Here is a 20,554-nt window from a genome sequence, read left to right as displayed (position 1 = left end):
TTTAGCAACTGCAAAGTTGCAACGGCACCGAAAAAGCGCCTCGTGGCCATTTTTCAACACTTACGAACCGTCGCAGTGCTCCCCGGGGTCACGTATGATCAAAATTCAGGCTCTTGGCATGTGCTTGTGATGGTTACAGCGTCCCCCAGGAAGGGGAGGGGTCACGTGTTCCTCTTTTGTGACCTTCCGACAAGCCAGGTCAGCGGGGAAGCTAGATTCACTTAACAACGGCAGCATCTCACTTAACAACAGTGGTAAAACGGTCATAAAATGGGGCAGAACTCCCCGAACGGCCTTGCTGAACAATAGCAATTTTGGCTCAGTAGTGGTTATAAATAAAATCTTGCTTCCTCCATGTCAACTCAAAAATATTTCTCTGGTCTTTTAGAGTTGACATCAGAAAGGGAGTGGGGGACACAGTACATTCCTTAAATGCTTCAGATAATTGCTAGGCGGCCGAAGCTTCTGACGCTCAAGTTTATTACTGGAGAGCATGATCGATGACTCTTGGCTATGGATGTGTCCCATTGGAGAATATACATCCAGGGGCTGGGAGGAAGACCAGGGTCAAAGGGGAAATGAATGATGTGTCTCAGGTAGCACCAACATCTTCACTCCTAATAAATCATTATTATTTTTTTTACTCTGAGAGATGCGGCTAGAGACTCATGATTTGAACAGGGGGGGTGAATGCCGGAGCCCTTGGCTTATCCGAAGCGGCGGGGGAAGGTTGCAAATCTGTAACGCTGTTACTCTGTTGTTCTGTGCAGAAGCCTTGAGGAAAAGCGCCTCCGAGACGAGCCTGAAATGCAAGCCGCTTGCCAGCCACAAAGACTCCCGGAAGAAGAGCCAGACATGTCAAAATTTCTTAGGGTCCTCTGATGTCCAGCGAGACCCAAGTTCGACCACTCCAGAGCCTGAAGACCAGCCCACCTTCTTCTTGTCCGACCAGGACCAAGAGGCCTTCTCCTCCAGCAATCCCCGGGGCTTGATGTTTCCCGACGGCTTCCAGCCACTACGCAGCCTCCAGCCTGCCGCCAGCCTGCCTCTGGAGCTCTCGCCTATCGTCAAGAACCCCTTCATGTCGCCCCTTTTGGCCCCGGATGAAATGCTGAAGGGACTCCCTCCGGTCCATATCGTGGTGAGCAGGCCTGGGCGGCTCCAGGGAGGCAGGGTGTGTTAGAAGTGGGCGGGAGCAAAGGTTGAGTAGGTGTGGGAATTGGGGAGCAGGCTCGAACTTACCCTAAACCAGAGGTCTCCAAACTTGGCAACTTTAAGGCCTGTGGACTTCAACTCCCAGAATTCTCCAGCCAGCTGTGTCTGTTTTTTTTTTTTTCTCCTATCCTCCGAAGAGGAGAGATTGCAGAGGAAGGGATTACAAGAGAGTAAGCTAGGCTGGCTGGAGAATTCTGGGAGTTGAAGTCCACAAGCCGTAAAGTTGCCGAGTTTGGGGACCCCTGGCCTAACCCGTAACCCTAACCTTTACCCCTAACCCTAACCTGGATGAAATGCCTTGGAAATTGTTAATCACGCCATATAATTTATTTATTTTTGTTTTGTTTGTTTCCTTATTTATATCCCACCTTCATTCTTTTTTACAATAACTCGAGACCGTGAACGTATTTAATCTAATTTCCTCCTCATATTTTCCCCACAGCAACAACCCTGTGAGGTAGGATGGACTGAAAGAGAGTGACTGGCCCAAAGTCCCTGGAGACGGCTTTCATGCCTGAAGGGGGGACTAGAACTCACAGTCTCCTGCTGATTGGCCCAAAGTCCCCCAGCTGGCTTTCATGGCTGAGGCGGGACTAGAACTCACATTCACCTGGTGATTGGCCCAAAGCCCCTGCAGACAGCTTTCATGCCTTAAGGGGGGACTAAAACTCCCAGTCTCCTGCTGATTGGCCCAAAGTGACCCAGCCAGCTTTCATGGCTGAGGCGGGACTAGAACTCACATTCACCTGGTGATTGGCCCAAAGTCCCTGGAGACGGCTTTCATGCCTTAAGGGGGACTAGAACTCCCAGTCTCCTGCTGATTGGCCCAAAGTGACCCAGCCAGCTTTCATGGCTGAGGCGGGACTAGAACTCACATTCACCTGGTGATTGGCCCAAAGTCCCCCCAGCTGGCTTTCATGGCTGAGGCGGGACTAGAACTCACATTCACCTGGTGATTGGCCCAAAGTCCCTGCAGACGGCTTTCATGCCTTAAGGGGGGACTAGAACTCCCAGTCTCCTACTGATTGGCCCAAAGTGACCCAGCCAGGTTTCATGGCTGAGGTGGGACTAGAACTCACATTCACCTGGTGATTGGCCCAAAGTGACCCAGCTGGCTTTTATGCCTAAGGCAGGACTAGAACTCTCCTGCTGATTGGCCCAAATTCACTCAGCTGGCTTTCGTGACTAAGGCAGGACTAGAACTCACCATCGTCCGGTTTCAAGCCTGGTGCCTTACCCATTACACCAAACTGGTCCAGTGGAGCATGTGAGGGTTAGGAGGATTTCCTGATTCTTGGGATTTACAGGCTCCGTCCATCTCTTTTCCTTAGGCGTGTGCTCTGGATCCCATGTTGGACGACTCCGTTATGTTTGCTCAGAGGTTACGGGCCCTCGGCCAGCCGGTCACCCTGCGCGTGGTGCAAGATTTGCCTCATGGCTTCCTCAGCCTCTCCCAGCTGTGCCGCGAGACCCGCCAGGCCTCGGCCGTCTGCACAGAGCTCATCCGGAACATTCTGATGCCCTCCGACACCGCCCCCCCACAGCCCCCGGCCGCCCTCCCGAAACATCGCAAACTAGAGCGAACTTCTCCGGCCGTGGCTGTGAACGCCGACCTCGCTCCCATCCAGGAGAACGGGGTGCCCCCTCAACACAAAACGTCGCACACCCCAGCGGCCGAAAGCCGGGCCTCCAGACCCAACGAAGAAGTCCAAACCGCCAGCAACGTTCCAGAATCCCAAACGGGGGGCCACTCCCTGGACCAGCCAAACCAATCCAAGAACATCAGCACTCCTCCCGCAGCCGGTCCCATCTTAAACGCCGCCATCATTCCCGGCCAGGATTCTGGCCCATCAAGTAGCACCTCAGGCCGAGGGGTCGGGGCCTGAGGAGCGCCCCCTTCCTAATCCCCACCCCAACCCCAGACCTTGTGTCTCGACATGGTGTGCAATTTACAGTGGTGCTTTTTTATTTTCTCCTCCGCCCCCACCCCGCCCCCACCCCTTTCACACTTTGGGATGGATTCTTCCAACCCCCCCCAGGGCGGAATTGCTCTTTGCTGCCTGACTCCCTGGCTCACCCCAACCAGGGCCGACCATTTGTCCCGGGGTCTCCATTCTTTTCATCTCCTAGGAAGGATGCTTTTATACCCGTTTTGGATTTTTTAAATAAGGAAAAAAACAAAAACAAAACACACACACACACACACACAAAAAAAGCTGCGTAAAAAAACTCTACAGCTGATTTCTCTTTGTCGTGTTTGGGGCCCGAGGCGAAATGTTCTCGGCCTCCCTGTGTCCATCTCCACCTTGGCACTCGCTTATCTTTCTTTTCCCACTTTTGGATCTCGGTGTTAGGTAAAAAGATTTTTAGGGAGATGTATTTGTGGGGGGGCGGGGGGTGACTTTCTATCCAATCCTAAGAATCCATTCCTAGCCACCGGAAGCACAATGTTGGTTTGAGGAGGGTGGGGTTTGGTCCATCCAGACAACTCTTCAAACCCTTTTGAGTCTTCCAGTCCTTTGCACAAAAAAGTATTCACAGTCACTGCCTTGCCTCATCGGCCAACACACCCTGCCTCCCTCGGGTCTCAGCCATGTTTTGAGTGGAAAACTTTGCACTCCAGTATTTTTATTTTCCGTTCTCACGACTCTCTTTTCTATCCACCTCACCAGGTTGCCTTGAGGAGGGGTGGGAGCGCTGTTGTTATTCTAAACCAAAGGGAAGGGAAGGTCTTGGGGACACGGGGACCTCTCAGAAAAGCTGCTGTTTTCAGCTTGCATCTGGGGCTAAGCAGGACACCTATTTTTGTAAATAAAAGCTGGTTTGATTTTGAGTGACGTGTCCTCTGTGCTTGGGGGCTGGGGGGGGGGGGGTGTCATGTGGAAATTCCAGGTAAGGTTGAACAACAAAAAAAACCCAAGCAGCGGGTATAAAAACTTACCAAAGTTTCGACAGACCCAAAAACAAATGGTACTTATGAACTGGATGAGAAGTTCTGATCTGATGAGAAGTTCTGATCTACCTTCTCCAGGGTCCTTTTGGAGACTCTGGAACTGGCCTGCATTTATGGCTGTTTGCAGCACTTAGCAGTCACGTGACTGCAATTTATCATGGAAGGGGGGGTTGCCCAAAATTGGTTTTTATTTCTAGTTTGCGTATATCAGTTCCCAATAAATGCATCACTTTTCCTGGATATATATATTCAAAAGGAGTCTATGGAATACGTACACACATACATATTCCATAGACTCCTTTTGAAATATACCATATTTTGAACAGTGTAGCTTATTTAGTATCCTATAACTATCACTAAGTGTTGTATCTCATGATTCTTGGTGAATGTTCTTTTTTTAATGTACACTGGGAGCTTGTGCACCAAAGACAAATTCCTTGTGTGTCCAATCACACTTAGCCAATAAAGAATTCGATTCTGTTATATATGTGTAAGTTACACCACTCTAAACGTCGTATATTTCAAAATATCTATGGCCAATGTGGCGAACCTATGGCAGGCATGCCAGAGAGCCCACTCAGAGGGCACATGAACCATTGCCAGCTGCTCTTCTGGTTTCTGGCATGCACATGGGAGCCAGCCAGCTGATCTACGTGGGTGCCAGGGTGTCGAAAAACAGCCCAGAAAATGGCCTGAAAGTGGCCAAAAAACCAGGCCATTTTTCAGACTGTGTTTCCAGGCCATTTTCCAGGCCGGTTTTGGCATGAAAAAAGGCCTGAAAATGGCCCCAAAACGGTCTGAAAACAGGCATGCACACACCAGCCAGTTGGTCTTCAGTTTTCCGGCACTCCGGCATGCACGCGCATTCCAGATCAGGCACTCAGTGCCAAAAATGTTTGCCATCACTGGTCTATGGAGATTCTCGCTCATCCAGGTCGTGGTTGTCCCAACGGTGTTTTTTCAACAGAACTTTGTTTTTTCTGGAAGATGTTTCGCTTCTGATCCAAGAAGCTTCTTCAGTTCTGACTGGTGGAGAATGGATTTATGTCCTTTGCAGTCATCTGGCCATTAGCGCTCTTTCTGAGTCTTGTTCCATGGCACAACTCAAGAGAACAAAGCCATCAGGACAAGGTTCAACAGCCCATCTGCATTTGAAAGACAAAGCCCGCTCTTTTGATGACAGCAAAGTCTGCATTCTGGACAGAGGGGGCTGCTGGTTTGAAAGAGAGGTCAAAAGAGGCCAACAATGTCAAAATTGAACAGTCTTCTCTCAGGAGGAGGAGGACGGAAATGACACCACCTATCTCCTGTTTACAACACAGTCCTTTCACCAGTTCCAAGGAGGTTCCACACCCATTTTGCACAATAGGGGCACAGATAAACCTCCAGCTGACCTCAACAGCTCTCAGAAAGAGAGCTAATGACCAGATGACTTGAGAGGAATGTAAATCCACCATTCAGTCAGAACTGAAGAAGCTTCTTGGGAGGAGAAGCGAAACGTCTTCAAGAAAAACAAAATCCAGTTGCCTTTTTTGAAAAAGTACCTTTGGGACATTTCACAAAGAGATTGGCACTTGGGAGAATTCCCAAGGCATTGTGTCTTGCCAGTTACGGTGTAAACCCTTGAATATTCTTAGACTGACCATTTAATCCAAACCCGAGATTAGGAATAATCTTCAATGAATCAGAATACGAATGCTGAGTTTGGTAAAAAAGAAAAAAAGAAAAATGTCTTTATTCCCATTTTCAATTATATACCCATTACCTTCTGCCTTTTGACATGCTCTGCATGCAAGGTTTCTGCCTTCAAAGGCAGATAACAGATAATCAGAGTTGGAAAGGACCTTACAGGTCATCTAGTCCAACCCCCCACCCAAGCAGGAGACCCTACACCATTTTTGGCAAATGGCAGTCCAATCTCTTCTTAAAAGCCTCCGGAAATGAAGCTCCCACAACTTCCGAAGGCAAGCTGTTCTATTCATTGGTTGATTGTTCTCACTGTCAGAAAATTTATCCTTATTTCCAAGTTGAATCTCTCCTTGTTCAGTTTCCATCCATTATTCCTTGTCTGGCCTACAGGCGCTTCAGGGAATAGCTTGATCTCTTCCTCTCTGTGGCAGCCCATCAAATATTGGGAGATGCTATCCTGTCTTCCCTGGTCCTTCTCTTCACTAGACTAGCCAGGCCCAGTTCCTGTAACCGTTCTTCATATGTTTTAGACTCCAGTCCCCTCATCATTCTGGTTGCTCTTCTCTGCACACTTTCTAGAGTCTCAACATCTTTTTTACAATGTGGTGACCAAAATTGGATGCAGTACTCTAGGTATAGTCTTACTAAGGCTTCATAGAGTGGTATTAGTACCTCACTTGATCTTGACTGTATCCCTCTGTTAATGCAATTTAGGATTGCATTCGTTTTTTGGCTGCTGCTGCACACTGCTGGCTCCTATTTAGCTGGTTGTCCACAGAACCACAGAAATATAGCCATAATCTTATTAGTGCCTGCTTTTGGATTTATAAGGATTTTTCTCTCACAAAACAAAAAAAAATCAATTCAGGGTATCTGGGATGGAGGGAGGAAGGAAGGAGTCAAGATATGAACACTATCTTCTGGGGGGCATAGGTGTCTCACAAAACTGACCGCCATCTTGAATTTGATGATTGCCATGAACATCTGCAGGATACCAGGGGTGATTTTTTTTCCCTGAACATCTGATCTACCCGCTTTTTGTAACCTTGTCTAAGGTCAGGCCTGGCCCAATAACATTTCCCCACAGGAAACGACACAAGAATTGTGGTTTTGTGCAAAATGAGGAAAGATGAGTAAAGGAGGAAGTGTCCAGCTATCTTGTATTTCCAATCCAGTTTTTATTTCTCAATTCAACTTGCCTCATCGAGCTGTGGTGGCGGCGGGGAAATTAGGGGAACAGATCCAAAGTCCTTGCAGTGGTGGGTCAGAACATCAGAAAAAGCGAAAGATGGAAATGATTCAAGGAGAGAAGCAACCTGGAACTAAGGAAAAATTTCCTGTCAGAACAATTAATCAATGGAATGGCTTGCCTCCAGAATTTGTGGGTGATCCATCACTGGAGGTTTTTAAGAACAGATTGGACAACTATTTGTCTGAAATGGTATATGGTTTCCTCCCTCTAAGGTCCCTTCCAACTCTGTAATTCTGTTATCAAACCAGCCATATAAGTATTACTGTCCTGAAGAACCTAAGGATTTAGGATTCTGTTTTCTTTTCTCAGTTGCATTCCTGACCCCAGAGATTGCTCTATTATTTAACTTTGTAGATCTTTCTAGTACAGGAATCTTTCCAGCTAAAAACAGAAACTCTTGAGAGGCAGTTGCACGGTATTTCCAGCAGCCTGTTTGGCCATGTACAGCCTAATGGAAGTGCTTTGCAATTTTGGGTCTGAATTAGGGATAAAAAGGCTCATATCCACTTAACCAGCTCAGTTGAACATGGTGGCTACATATCCACATGAGTTCCTTTCAACCCGGTTAATTCAGATCACTCACAGTTCAGCAGAACTGGGGGGAAATGTTAATTCAGTGCAATCCAGGGAAATCATAATAACAAATTGGGAGAACTGGGGATGCATTGTAGTCTTCTGATTATCCCCAAGCTGGTGCCCTGCAGTTGCATTGGGCTGCAACTCCCATCCTGCCAGCTGGGGAGATGGGAGTTGTAGTCCAACCTTCTGGAGGCACCAATTTGGGAGGAGGTTGCAATAGACAGGAGGGGGGGAGCTATGCATCCAATGGGGCATGAGAAGGACTGAGTAGATGCACTGGACTGGAACTCCTCTCCCACCTGCCAGCTGGGGAGATGGGAATTGTAGTCCAACCTTCTGGAGGCACTAACTTAGGAGGAGGTTGCAATAGACAGGAACGACTGGAGGGGAGAGCTCAGCTTCCTATGGGGCTCAGAAGGTCTGAGCAGTTGCATTTGACTGCAACTCCCATCCTGACAGCTGGGTAGATGGGAGTTGTAGTCCAACCTTCTGGAGGCACCAACTTGGAGGGAGGTCGCAATAGAGAGCCAGGAATGACTGGAGGGGGGGGGGAGCTATGGTCCCAATGGGGCGTCAGAAGGACTGAGCCTTGGTACTCTTTCTCGCGGAGTGATACCAGCACTTTGCATGACCCTTCACTCCCCCACCCGCTCTCGGAGGTCCCCCTTGTGCTGCGCCCCGGAGACGGGTGGCGGCGCGGAGCAATCCCTCCCCTTGCCCGCCTGGGAGGAAAAAGTCCCGGACCCTTTGAGAGGCGGATTCCAAGATGGCGGCGCAGCTGAGGTGCTGCGAGCAGGCCTAAGGGAGCCGATGCGTAGCGGCCGTCTTGGAGGGCTTCAAACCCGAAGGCGGACCCTGGAAAGAGGCAGTTAAGGTGCCCGAGGCGGCGGTGAGGTGAGTGGCTCCACAAGCACGACGTACGTCCTGGTATAAAGAGCCAGCACCCCTTAGGCGGCGAGCGTAAGTGCCGTCTCTGAATAGGCGAGCAGGTACGCAAATAGCTTACCGGGACTCAGAAAAGCCGCCTCCAGGGGTCGCTCTACGAATAGCTTTGAAATGCAAAAGGACCCCCCGCGCCAATAACGCAACGGGCGACGGCTGGCCCGCAGGTTGCGTACGGGAACGGGGACCGCAGCGCAAAGAGAGGCGCGCTCGTCGCACTGACTGCGTAGGATGCTTTCGGGAATAGTAGTAAGAGGGCACGTGGGGAACGAAGTCAAAATAATTTGCAGCTTCAGCGAGGTTTTTATGCAACAAAGCGGGGTTTTGAAAAATAAAAGAGGCCGGCTGTAAAGTAACCCAAGCTTTCCCACCCATTTAGGCAGACTCTTCTCGATTATTAACGTTTGGAAATTCCTTGTTTTTCCTAAAATCTAATGATTTTTTTCCCCTAAATCTAATGATTTAGTTGTGAAATGAATTCAAAATAAGAGTTCAACGTTAAACAAGGACCAAATTTAGCAATTTTGTATCGATTGTCAACCAGGTTTGGCTAAAATGGCTAAGACGACTTCTGTAAAATTAAGTTTCTTGAATTATATTAATATGAAAATATAGATAATGTTTTCGTAGATTTTCACGGGTACAGGTATGTAGGTCTAGGTGTGTTCGGGTCTTTTCCCATGTAAGATTACACGGGAAAAGACCCGAACACATCTAGACCTACATAGATAGGAGATATATATATATATAATATATATAATATAAATATATATAATATATTAAGTATATCTGAACTTGAAAAATAAATTAAACCTTTGCCTTAATGGAATTGTTATGGAGAAATTGCCCATACACGAAACTTAAAACCAATCACCTTTATTTTATGTCCCACCTTTATTCTTTTTTGTAAATAACTGAAGGCATTAGAACATATCTAATACTCCTTTTTTTCCTCCTATTTTACCCGAGCACAACAACCCTGTGAGGTAGGCTGAGAGATTGACATCACCCAAAAGGTCACCCAATTTTTTTTCACATCTAAAGCAGAACTAGAAAGAATTGTTATAATGATAGATATATATATACGAATAAGTGAAGATCTAAACATGTTATTGTTTTAGTGTAAGAGATATTATGTATATTAATAATAAGATAACAATGGAGAACTAATATCAGTGGAATGAATATGGTAGTAATTTTGATTATTGTTGCACAAGGTATCTGTACCCAGACGACGTATCGTTAAGTGGAAGATGAATTGTTTGTACTTATTAAAAAATAAAAAACTCTTATTAAAAAATAAAAATAAAGCAGGACTAGAACTCACCATCTCCTGGTGATCGGTCCGAAATGACCCATCTAGCAGGCTTTCATGACTAAGGCAGGACTAGAATTCACCACCACCCAGTTTCTAGTCTGGTGCCTTAACCACTAAGCCAGACTGGCTTTCAATTGATCAAGGTCTGTCCATCAAATTATTGTTCTTTAATTTAGCCTACTCTTTATTTCCCTTCGCGCCTCCCCACCCCCCCATTTTATGAAAGCTTATTGCTCTCAGATCAAAACCCGAAGACTCCTCCAAATGGACCTGCCTCATCCTTCACAGTTTTTAATTAGGTGAAACCCGCGGGAGCTTTCAGAATTGGTTTTCACCAGTTTGTGCCAATATGATGGATCCAATGAAACTGCTCTTTGAGGAATCTGCCTGCCTCGGAGTTCTGCTTTCTACGGGTGCATTACTTGGGAACGCTGACATCAAGACGACTCTCCTTCAACTCTCCCGATCTAATCGAAGCTGCTCACCCGATCTATTGAGGGTTATCCAAGTAATGCACCCATAGAAAGCAGGACTCCGATTCAGGCAAGTTCCTCAAAGAACAATTCATTGGATATATCCTTTTGGCAGAAAAGGTCCCGCAGCTTTCGCCTAATTAAAAAGCAAAGGTTTCACTGGTTCTGCTGTCCAGTCAAGGTGCTGGCTAGTTCCTTAGTTACTTCGCTGCTCCTCTGGCCAGCCACCTGCGAGAATGTCCTTGGTTCCCACAGGAAAGCTTTATTGTTTCAGCTACAAAACTCCAGCTAACTATTCCCTCCTCCCTCTGTTGTGTGGCAACCCTGAAAGGTTCACTTCAGGGTTGACATCTTCCTTCTCCCTCATCTTGCTCTCTTCCAGGCATATCATAATGGCCCCAGCCTGCGAGCGGCTGCAGTTCCGGTTTCCTGGTTACGGCGATGGCGTGCTGCACCGCATGGACCAGCTGCGGGAACAGCGCCGCTTCTGCGACGTGACCGTGCAGGTGAATGAGCTGCGGGTTCCTGGCCACCGTGTGGTTTTCGCGGCCTGCTCCCCTTTCCTGCGTGACCAGTTCCTGCTCAACGATTCGCAAGAGGTGATGGTCTCCCTCTTCCAGAGCCCAGAGATTGGGCGCCAGCTTCTGCTGTCCTGCTACACGGGGTGCCTGGACGTGCCCATCAAGGAACTAGTCAACTACTTGACGGCGGCATCCTTCTTGCAGATGGGTCACGTGGTGGAACGCTGCGCCCAGGCCGTCTCCCACTACCTAGTCCCGAAGGCGGACGCCCTGCTGCAGGAGAAGCAGGAGGAGGAGGAGAGCAGTGAGCAGCAAGATGGAGAGGAGGAGGAGGAAGAGGAGGAAGAAGGGGAGAAGCAGCCCTCTTCCCCCCCAGTCAAAGCAGACTGTGAAGAAAACAAAATGGCGGCCGTGGAGTTCACCCCCCGCAGCTCCCACGGACCCGCCTCCCCTGCCATTTCCCTCTCCCTCCTTAACTCCGCCGTGGAGATCACCCGCAGCTACCTGCAGGGTTGCTACGACGACGAGATGGGCGGCAAAGGGCTCCCTTTCCCCTCCACGATGTCCTCACCGGCTTCCCCGTGGAGAAACTACCCCTTGCACCGTCATCGCCACGGCCCGGCTATCAACTACCGGGAGTGGAGGACGGGCAGCGGGGTGGCCTCGTGGAAGGTGCCTGGCTTGGAGCGGCCTTACCGCTGCCCCCGTTGCAGCCGGGTCTTCCAGCAGCTGGGCCACCTGGTCAGCCACGTGCAAGAGCACAAGCTTTTCCTGTGCCTTCGCTGCGGCAAAGTCTTCTCACAGAAGAGCAACCTGACGCGGCACATCCGGGTTCACACGGGCTTCAAGCCCTTCCAGTGCCCCATCTGCCATAAGTGCTTTACCCAGAACGCCACGTTGCAGGACCACCTCAACCTCCACAGTGGCATCAAGCCCCACCGGTGCAACTACTGCGAGATGCACTTCACGCACAAGCCGGGCCTGCGGCGCCACCTAAAGGAGCTGCACGGGAAAAGCACCGTCCAGAACAGCCACGAGGAGATCGAGGAAGTCACCATCGATTTTGACGTGCGGGGCGGGCAGGGGAGCGGCTACACCCTGAACGGCAGGTTCTTTTGCGAGCCGAAGGGGGCTCTTCCTCCCCCAACATCCTCTCTATGAGAACCGGCAAGGGGGACCCTCCTAGGAGGTTTTGCAGTAGAGAGTAGTTGTCGGGGAAGGCCCGCTGGCCTCGACTGTTTGTCGCGTAGTTCAGGCAATGACCTGGAATAGGATGTCAGAAAAACGGACGGAGCCGCGTGTCCTCTGTAGAAATTGCCTGGCTACTGGATGCTGCCTGCGTTGGCCGCTGGCTAGTTTGGTTTCCCAGAGCTGTTCCACCTTTGAGGTGAAGTGAAGCAACTCGCCAGGGACTTTGGGGTGCCTCTGTACCCCCCTCCATCTCGAAGGGCAGCCTTGCAGAGCCACGCTGCTCCTATACCTCCCGTTGAGAACGGCAGACTTTGCGAAGGCGAACTTCTGCGGTGGGCTAACGGCTACAGAGCGTCCTCTTTGATTTTCCTACCTCAAGCACTTGAAGGTCTCACGTCAGTCTTAACGTCGGGAAGAACTCAAACGACACGGACACAGAGAGAGACAGAGGAACCGGCCTGTTTGTGAATTAACGTCAGCACCTCCGTGTGGCTTGGAGCACAAACGAACGGTTGAGGGATTGCGAGATCGCTCGTCTCTCTTAATAAAAGGATGAGGCTCGTGGCCAGAGTTAATGAAAGTCCAAAATAGCCAGTGTGGTGCTGATAACTTACTGGTTTGTTTGAAAAGGGAGAGTGAGAGCATGATAGGCAACTGCGTGATTCATCCCAAAGCGGCGAAAGATAAGATGTGTAATATGTGTGTTTAATCCCAACCCATTGAAAGGGAGTGTGTGTGTGTGTGTGTGTGTCTGTCTGTCTGTTTAATCTCAATCCATTGAAATAAGGGTAGTCCTCAACTTACTCATTTATTTGTTCATTTTGTGACCATTCAAAATTACAACGACACTGGGGAAAAAAGTCACTTATGGCCGTTCTTCAAGGTTACAATCTTTGCAGCTCCCATGTGATCAACGTTCAGACACTCGGCAACTGGTTCATATTTATGACGGTCGCAGTGTCCCCAGGGTGGGGGTGGGGGTCATGCCCTTTTGCGACCTGACAAAGTCAACGGGGGTAGCCAGATTCCCTTCACAACCAGGTTACTTAACTTACCAACGTCCGTGATTCACTTGAGCAGTGGTGGTGAGAAACGTCGTGAAATGGGACAACACTCACTTAACAAATTCTCACTTAACAACAATTGGGGGCTCAATTGTGGTCGTAAGTTGAGGACTCTGGCTTTCTGTCTAAGGCTCTGAGGAGGAGGAGAACCTGGGCTCTGGAACCGGCGCTCTCTTCCCAAGACTCTCATCTTCCTTTTGCCTTCCCAATGGCTTCTATGCCTCATGGGCCGCTACCAGTTCACACCGGTTTGGGTGAACTGGTTGTTCATTTTACATCTGGTTCGCCGAACCGGTAGTTGCAACAACTGACTGGCCTCGCCCCGTTTTGGATCCCATGTAATTGTGCGCAGAGGCTCAGGGAGGGTGAAAACTGGGGGTTCTGGAAGGCTGGAAATGGGCCCGTCTCTGGAGTCTGGGGAGGGGGAAATCCACCCCCGCCGCCATGGTGCAGGAAGCCGAGTAGGTCACCCCCACCCAGCCACCGGGCAGAGAACCCATTGCTACATTTTCCGAAGCCCACCCCTGCGCCTGGTCCCCCACTCTCGCTCTGTCAACAGCTGGATTGGGACACAAGCCAGGATCTGGAGGGAATAATCTCCCATGCTTGTATTCCGATATCGCAAGTTCGGGGAATGGGGGAGTTTTTGGAGCCAGTGCAAGGGGGTATCCTGTTCTGGGAAGGGGCTTAACCAAGAATGGGATATTCCCTGCCTTGAAGACCTCACATTGAAGGGAAAGTGGGAACGGCCTCCCCAGTCCTCGAAGTTACAACCGTTTGGGGGGGGGGAGGGGGGGAGTCTTATGGCTGTTTTTCACACAACCGTTGGCATCCATGGTGACGTGATCACAATTAGGATGCTTGAAGCAACCAGTTTATGACGGTGGCCGTGTCCTGAGGTCCTGTGAAATCACAATTTGACAACCTAACAAAGTCAACAAAGCCAGATTAATTTAACAACCATGTTACTAACTTAACCATTGCAGTGATTCACTTAACGGTTGGCAAGAAAGATTGTAAAACGGGACAAAACTCGCTTCACAGCTGTCTCGCTTAGCCACAGAAATTTTGGACTCAACTGTGATCGTAAATTGAGGGTTACTTATACTGCCCAGAAAAATACAATACAGTAGCAGAGATCCAAAGTGCGATAGCTTTCTCGCCCAAAGTCTCCCTGTGCTGAAGTCCTATTTGAGTCAGTCCTAGACAATCTCAGATTTAATTTACTGTTCCCCAGTTGAGAATCTGGATTATTTCAAATTCCTGGAGCTACTTTGTCCCACTCAAGAAATAGGTAGATAAAATTTATAAAAATGTAGCCAGTCAGGCCTGTTCTCCCACCCCCCCTTGTTGCAGATAACATAATCAGAGTTGGAATAGACCTTGTAGGTCATCTAGCTTAGCGGTCGCCAACCTTTTTGACCTCAGGGACCACTGAACTCATAATTTTAAATCCCGTGGACCAGAGGCCCTGGGAAAGTCCCCAAAAAAGTCTGCAGGAAAATTCACCAGCCCTGTTTTCCTACCGATCGATCATTTTTTATTTGGGATTGCAGGATAACATCTCCAGCTCCATTCTCAGGGAGAGAGAGAGAAAGACTTTTGGCTTCATGCAAGGAAAGCAGCAGAAGTCTTTCTTTCTCTCCCCCAAACTCCACCAGAAATGATCTTTGTGAGACTTGCCGGCACAGCCTTTTGGAGCAAGGAGGCCTTGCAGGGTCCCAAAGACTCATTTCTGGCAGAGTAAGAACGACTTTTGCTGCTTTCCTTGCGTGCAGCCAAAAGCAGAAGAAGAAAGAAGCAGCCCAGGTGAGACACGTGGGCTGAGTGGGGCAAGTTCCCCCTCCCTCACTACCACCTCGTGTTCGCAATGCAAGCTACGCAGGCCTTGCGTTCCCATGGGCCACGTATGGGGCGCAGCCATGTGGTACCGCTAAGCCCGGATTAATTGATTTGTGGGGTGCTTTGGGGGTGACATTTCTCTGCAGACCCCCAGCATTTTCTCACGGACCACCAGTGGTCCCAGGCCCGCTGGTTGGCGACCACTGATCTAGCCCAACCCCCCGCCCAAGCTGGAGACCCGACATCATTTCTGACCAATGGCAGCCCAGTCTCTCCTTGAAAGCCTCCAGGGACTTGAACTTTTCTTGACTTGAAGGCAAGTTCCTCCTGTCCCGGTGCTGCTGCCGCCATTCCCAGAGAACTCTGCTCATGCACAGGAGAAAAAAAAAACAGGTTTCCAGTAAAAGACCAGGGAAAGCTCAACCTAGCTGGGAGCCGCTGGGCGGAGGCGGGAATCCACCCGTGAAGAAAGATTGTCGGTTGCGTAGCACGGCCAACAGGGAAAAGTTCGCCCCGTCGCTTTTCACCACCTCTGCAGACAGGAATGGTGATGATTAAACTCCGCTCGTTCCGATTGTACATCAGGAAGCAACAAGTGCCTTCAGCTGACAGATGTTGTCAAAGTATTGTCAAAAGGGTTTACCTAAATAACAATCTAATGTCCTGCAGGCACGGGCTCTCGACATCCAATTAGCTTCATCCTAACGGCAGGTAGGTTAGTGTCAAGGGGACGAAAATCTCTGCTAACCCCACTATAGGACAGGCCTCCTTGGCAACTCTAAGCCAATTCCACTCCCAGAATTCCCTGCCCAGCTTTGCTTTACTTGGCGGACTTCAACTCCCAGAATTCCCCGGACAGCTTTGAAGGCCACTTTGCTGGCTGGGGAATTCTGGGAGTTGAGGTCCCCCAGGCTTAAAAGTTGCCAAGGTTGGAGGCCCCTGCTCTAGAACAGAGGTGGGGAACTAGGGCCCCTTTATGACTTGTGGACTTCAACTCCCAGAATTCCTCATGGCTGGCTCAGGAATTCTGGGAGTTGAAGTCCACAAGTCATAAAGGGGCCATGGTATTTCCTCTGCTCTAGCAGTAGTCCCAAAGGTGGTTTTTTTTTTCCAAGAAGCATCTGGACTTTGTTTTTTCTGGAAGACATTTTCACTTCTCCAGAAAGCTTCTTCGGTTCTGATTGAATGGGGGTGGGGGGAGTGGAAGGATTTGTACTTAGAAATGTATAAGATTTATATTGTATAAATATAAAGGATCAATATATCACTGAGAACTGTCAATATATCACTGAGAACTGAAGAGGCTGTTGGGATGAGAAGCAAAGAAAAAAACCCAAGTCCAGTTGCCTTTTTAAAAAGCACCTCTAGAAGTAGATTAAAGATACAGACGTGCGGCTGATTTGATTGGAAACAATCTGTCCGTTTTGAGGGAATATATTTCCCAGGACAATATTCCTTGTAAATTGTTCCCTGTTCTTGAATTGGTGACAGGGACCATGCTAAGATTCAGCAGTACAATTCTTAAAAATCTCCAAACAAGGCAAGAAGGTGAATTCTTCGGGGAACAAACTGAATGCAGTCTCAGCTATTTTTAAATCCACCCACCCCCACACCCCGGATTTGCTATTTTTAAAAAGTCAAGAATTTCCTGTTAACAGAATAAAATGGGAACTGAAGCAACCTCACCCTCCTCACTCGGCCTGCAAGTTCAGCACCTGAAAATTAGTTAAAGTCAGTATTTTCCCACCTGTCCTGCTGTTTAGTGCACATGTCTGCAAACTCAGAATTTGTTTTTCCACGGTTGCTCTTGGGTATTCAAACTGCTTTCCTGCAGGGGAAAAAAAAATAAACTTGTTTGGCTAAGCTATGAAATGCGCTGACATCAAGTTTTTATGGAATTATTGGGTTATGACAACAAAAAAGATGTAATCTTTTTTTAAAAATTTATTTATTTATTTACTTCCCCCTTCCCTCCATTTTCAGAAACGCTTCACTGGTTTCCATGTTTTTAAAACCTTTTCAGAGGTTGGCTTTCTACTTGTTCACGTACCACAATGACATCAAAGAGGCGGGGGAAAAAATTAAAATGTCCTGGAACTTTTATGGGAGGGTAATAATGTGTAGTCTCTGAATAAAAGATCAGCTGAAAAGGATGTCTGGGACTGCAGTCTCAGGGTGTGCCAAGAAAGGAACACCTCGTACTAGAAAATCCATCGGTTAAACTCTCGAAAGTCATGGGAGTGGAGAATTAATTTTAGCATCAAGGGTTTTTGCTAATTGAATTGTTGCACAGAATAAGATCTGCTTTGTGGGAGCCGTGATGGCGCAGTGGTTAGAGTGCAGTATTGCAGGCTGACTCTGCTCACTGCCGGCAGTTCGATTTTGACCATCTCAAAATCGATTTCAGTCTTCCGTTCTTCCGAAGTCGGTCAAATTTGGACCCAGATTGTTGAGGGCAACAAGCAGATTCTGTAAACCACTTAGAGAGGGCTGTAAAAGCATTGTGAGGTGGTTTATAAGTCTATTGCTGTTCCCTTCCTTCCTTCCTTCCTTCCTTCCTTCCTTCCTTCCTTCCTTCCTTCCTTCCTTCCTTCCTCCCTCCCTCCCTCCCTCCCTCCCTCCCTCCCTCTCATCCTTCCCTGGTGCACAGTGGTTAGTATGCAGTACTGCAGGCTAACTGTGCTGACTGCCAACAGTTCGATTTTCCTTGGCTCAAGGTTGACTCGGCCTTCCACCCTTCTGAAGTCAGTCAAATCAGGACCCAGACTGTTGTAGGCAATGTGGTGACTCTGTAAACCGCCTAGAGAGGGCTGTAAAGCACTGTGAAGCGGTGTATAAGTCTAAGTGCTATTGCTGTTGCTAACTCTGCCGACTGTCAGCAGTTCAATCCTGACCGGGTCAAGTTTGACTCAGCCTTCCCTCCTTCTGAGGTGGGTAAAATGAGGATCCAGATTGTTGGGGGCAAGAGGCCGACTCTGTAAACCGCTTAGAGGGGAATGTAATGCACTGTGAAGTGGCATATAAGTCTAAATACTATTGCTATTGTATTGATTCAGGTGACAATGCTATTTTTCTCAGGCCTGAAAAAGATATTTTATCTCCCAAGATCTTCCCCTTTCTCAGGTCTGAAAGGACCTCCACAGGGGCCAGGAGAGGCAGTGTTAAAAACCATGTCATTGTGTGAAGTGTGTTTAGTGCTACATCTTCCTTTTGGATTTCTCTTTAAAATAGCCTCAACTGATGTCCCCATTCTGGCTCAGGGCATATAGATATATTTATTTAATTTGTATCTCTGTTTTATTATTTGTTGCAAGTAACTAGAGGCAGCAAACATCTCTCAACACCTTTTCCCCTTTTTATCTTGCCAACAACAACCCTGTGAGGTTGGTTGGGATGACCCAACATCACCCAGCTGGCTTTTAGGACATGTTCTCCTGCTTTTTTAGCTTGGTGCCTTAACCACTAGGCCAAACTGGCTGTCCATACGCTTGTATTTTGGATGGTTGTGGTTTTCTAGCCACAGAGTTCAAAATCTGCTGTGTATCCCAAGCCAGAGACGTCTGCAATTGGTGGTTCTGCACGCCTGAGTCATTTCCGAATTGCTCTGCGCTCTTAGTCCAAATAGGCTTGCTCATCTGGGTAAGTGGCACCACAACTGGAGTTTAAATCAGGCACAGCATACCAGGCAAATGGGAGACACTAATTTTGGGGCAGCTTGGCCTCCCATTTATTTCTGCATGTCATTTTGTTGTTGTTTTTAAAAAAATCAGAACCCCTGCTTTTAATGGCCCTTGGTGGCCTTTTAAAATGAGCCTCATCCTCAATTACGCTGATTCCACAGAGTTGTGGGGCTTAGCAAAGCTTACTGTAATGCCCATGTGTTTTGAGTCCTCCTTCCCCAGAGGCTGCAGGGCCTTCTGTGACAGTCCTGAAGTTGGCACACACACACACGCAAACACAGAGGAAGACGCTTGTCAACTCATAAATCATTCCTTATGCCGGTTTCCAAGTTCCCATAAGGAGGAAGGTGGGGGAAAAGATTTGAGGGAGCAATGCAGCAGATGAAAGCCAGAAGCACGTTCCACACTTATCTTGCAGAGATTGTAGCCTAGGCCAGGGGTCCCCAACTACCAGACCATGGACCGGTACCGTGGAACATTTCCTACTAGGCCGCCGGTTTTCTGGGTGCCGCCATCTTGTTTGACAAGAAAGTGCTTCCGGGTGAGCTTTTCCGGTTGGAAAGCAGCGTTTGGGTCCTGAAGGAATCGTCGCGCCTTAGTTTCATCAAAGGGGCGGGGGCTTCAAACGAAACTAAGGCACGAGGATTCTTTCAGCACCCAAGGCGAGGCGAGCCAAGCGACCGTCCCAAAGCCGTCCCGAAGCGAAGCCCATCGACAAATGTACAAAGGAGGAGTTGAAGGTGGCGGGGAGAAGCGGGGGATGGCTGGCTGGCCGGTCGCTCGGCTCGCCTTGCCTTGTCATGCGTGCTGATGCCGGTACCGGGCCACGGATCATTTTGTGATCCCAGTACCAGGCCGTGGCACAAAAAAGGTTGGGGACCACTGGCCTAGACTACTGGATCTTCTACCAGGGGAAATCCTTCATTGGAGAATGTGATGGATGACATCCAGATCATGAATGTGTTTCGTTGGAGAATCTGATATATGACACCCCCAGGGGGGGATGGGGAGAAACAGGGTCATAGGTGATAGTAAATTACATGTCTCAGAGTTGGCTTCATACGGGGTTAGTGCCGGACACGGTGCTCCTAATAAATCTTTTGGATTCTTTTGAAGCTCGGCTCGAGGCACAGGATTCAATTATGGCAATTGCCAGAATCCCGACAAAAGCTTAGGAAGTTTATTTTCCATGGCCCCAGAAGTCAGGACGAGAAGCAAAACGGGTGGAAGCTCCTCTGAGGGAGCTTCAACCTGAAAATAGGGAGGAATTTTCCGAGAGGGAGAACAATTAATCGATGGAGGTCTTCAAGAAAAGATCGCACAACCATTTGTCTGGGACGATAGAAGGAGGGCAGGGGGTTGGACTAGAAGACCTCTTGCAGGGGTGGGCTGCTGGGGGGGGGCAGGGGTCACAGGGGCTCAGGAGAGCCCCTAGCTAAAACTCTGCAGGGCTCGGAGAGCCCCCCAATAACCTTAGAAAGGCTAGGATCATAAACTGACACCTTTTTGAGGCTTTTTTTTTCCTTTCTGGGTGTTTAGCTAAGAGCATTTCACACCTCGTAAAAGTGTCAAACTAGATAAAGTGCTTGCCAAGGAGAAAATCAGATAGCATAGCCACTAGGCTCCGAGGGGATTAATTCCCAAATAAATAATAAGATAATAATAATAATAAGATAATAATAAGAATCTCACCGTAACTCACCAGAAAGTCCACTAAGACTCCCAAGATCCCTCTCACAGTCACTGCTACTAAGTCTGGTTTCACCCAGTTTTTTTATTTAAGTATCAAATGCACAAAATAATAAACAACTTTTTGTACTATCATTTTTTAGGTA

General features: G+C 48.5%; 2 protein-coding genes across 9 annotated transcripts in view; both read left to right on the top strand.

Moving 5' to 3' along the window:
• Positions 1-4,048, top strand: part of LIPE (lipase E, hormone sensitive type) — a 33,064-nt gene extending 29,016 nt beyond the window's left edge. For all 7 annotated transcript variants that reach the window (XM_087940133.1, XM_087940136.1, XM_087940137.1 and 4 more), the window contains 2 exons: positions 771-1,141; positions 2,547-4,048. In XM_087940133.1, coding sequence (XP_087796259.1) covers positions 771-1,141; positions 2,547-3,101 — 926 coding nt within the window. In that variant the 3' untranslated portion in view covers positions 3,102-4,048. The remainder of the gene's footprint in view (positions 1-770; positions 1,142-2,546) is intronic.
• Positions 4,049-8,346: 4,298 nt separating this feature from the next.
• On the top strand, positions 8,347-12,721 carry LOC113445986 (zinc finger and BTB domain-containing protein 26-like). Of its 2 annotated transcripts, none has more exons than XM_087940131.1 (2): positions 8,347-8,582; positions 10,804-12,721. In XM_087940131.1, exon 2 carries the CDS (start codon positions 10,814-10,816, stop codon positions 12,101-12,103), a length of 1,290 nt encoding a protein of 429 aa, XP_087796257.1. In that variant the 5' UTR covers positions 8,347-8,582; positions 10,804-10,813; the 3' UTR covers positions 12,104-12,721. The 2 variants fall into 2 exon arrangements, with proteins under 2 accessions (XP_087796257.1, XP_087796258.1); XM_087940132.1 differs by having other exon boundaries at positions 8,438-8,677.
• The last annotated feature ends 7,833 nt before the right edge of the window (positions 12,722-20,554 follow it).

This window comes from Pseudonaja textilis, chromosome 10 (genome assembly GCF_049901715.1).
Source record: "Pseudonaja textilis isolate UNSWEBS1 chromosome 10, rPseTex1.2, whole genome shotgun sequence".
NCBI classification, from domain to species: Eukaryota; Metazoa; Chordata; class Lepidosauria; order Squamata; family Elapidae; genus Pseudonaja; species Pseudonaja textilis.
Note: the sequence above shows the minus strand (reverse complement) of the source record. Positions and strands in the feature narration are given on the sequence as shown.

Bases quoted from the DNA above. Each gene is read 5' to 3' on its own strand.
- LOC113445986 (XM_087940131.1), top strand. From the start codon at position 10,814: ATGGCCCCAGCCTGCGAGCGGCTGCAGTTCCGGTTTCCTGGTTACGGC.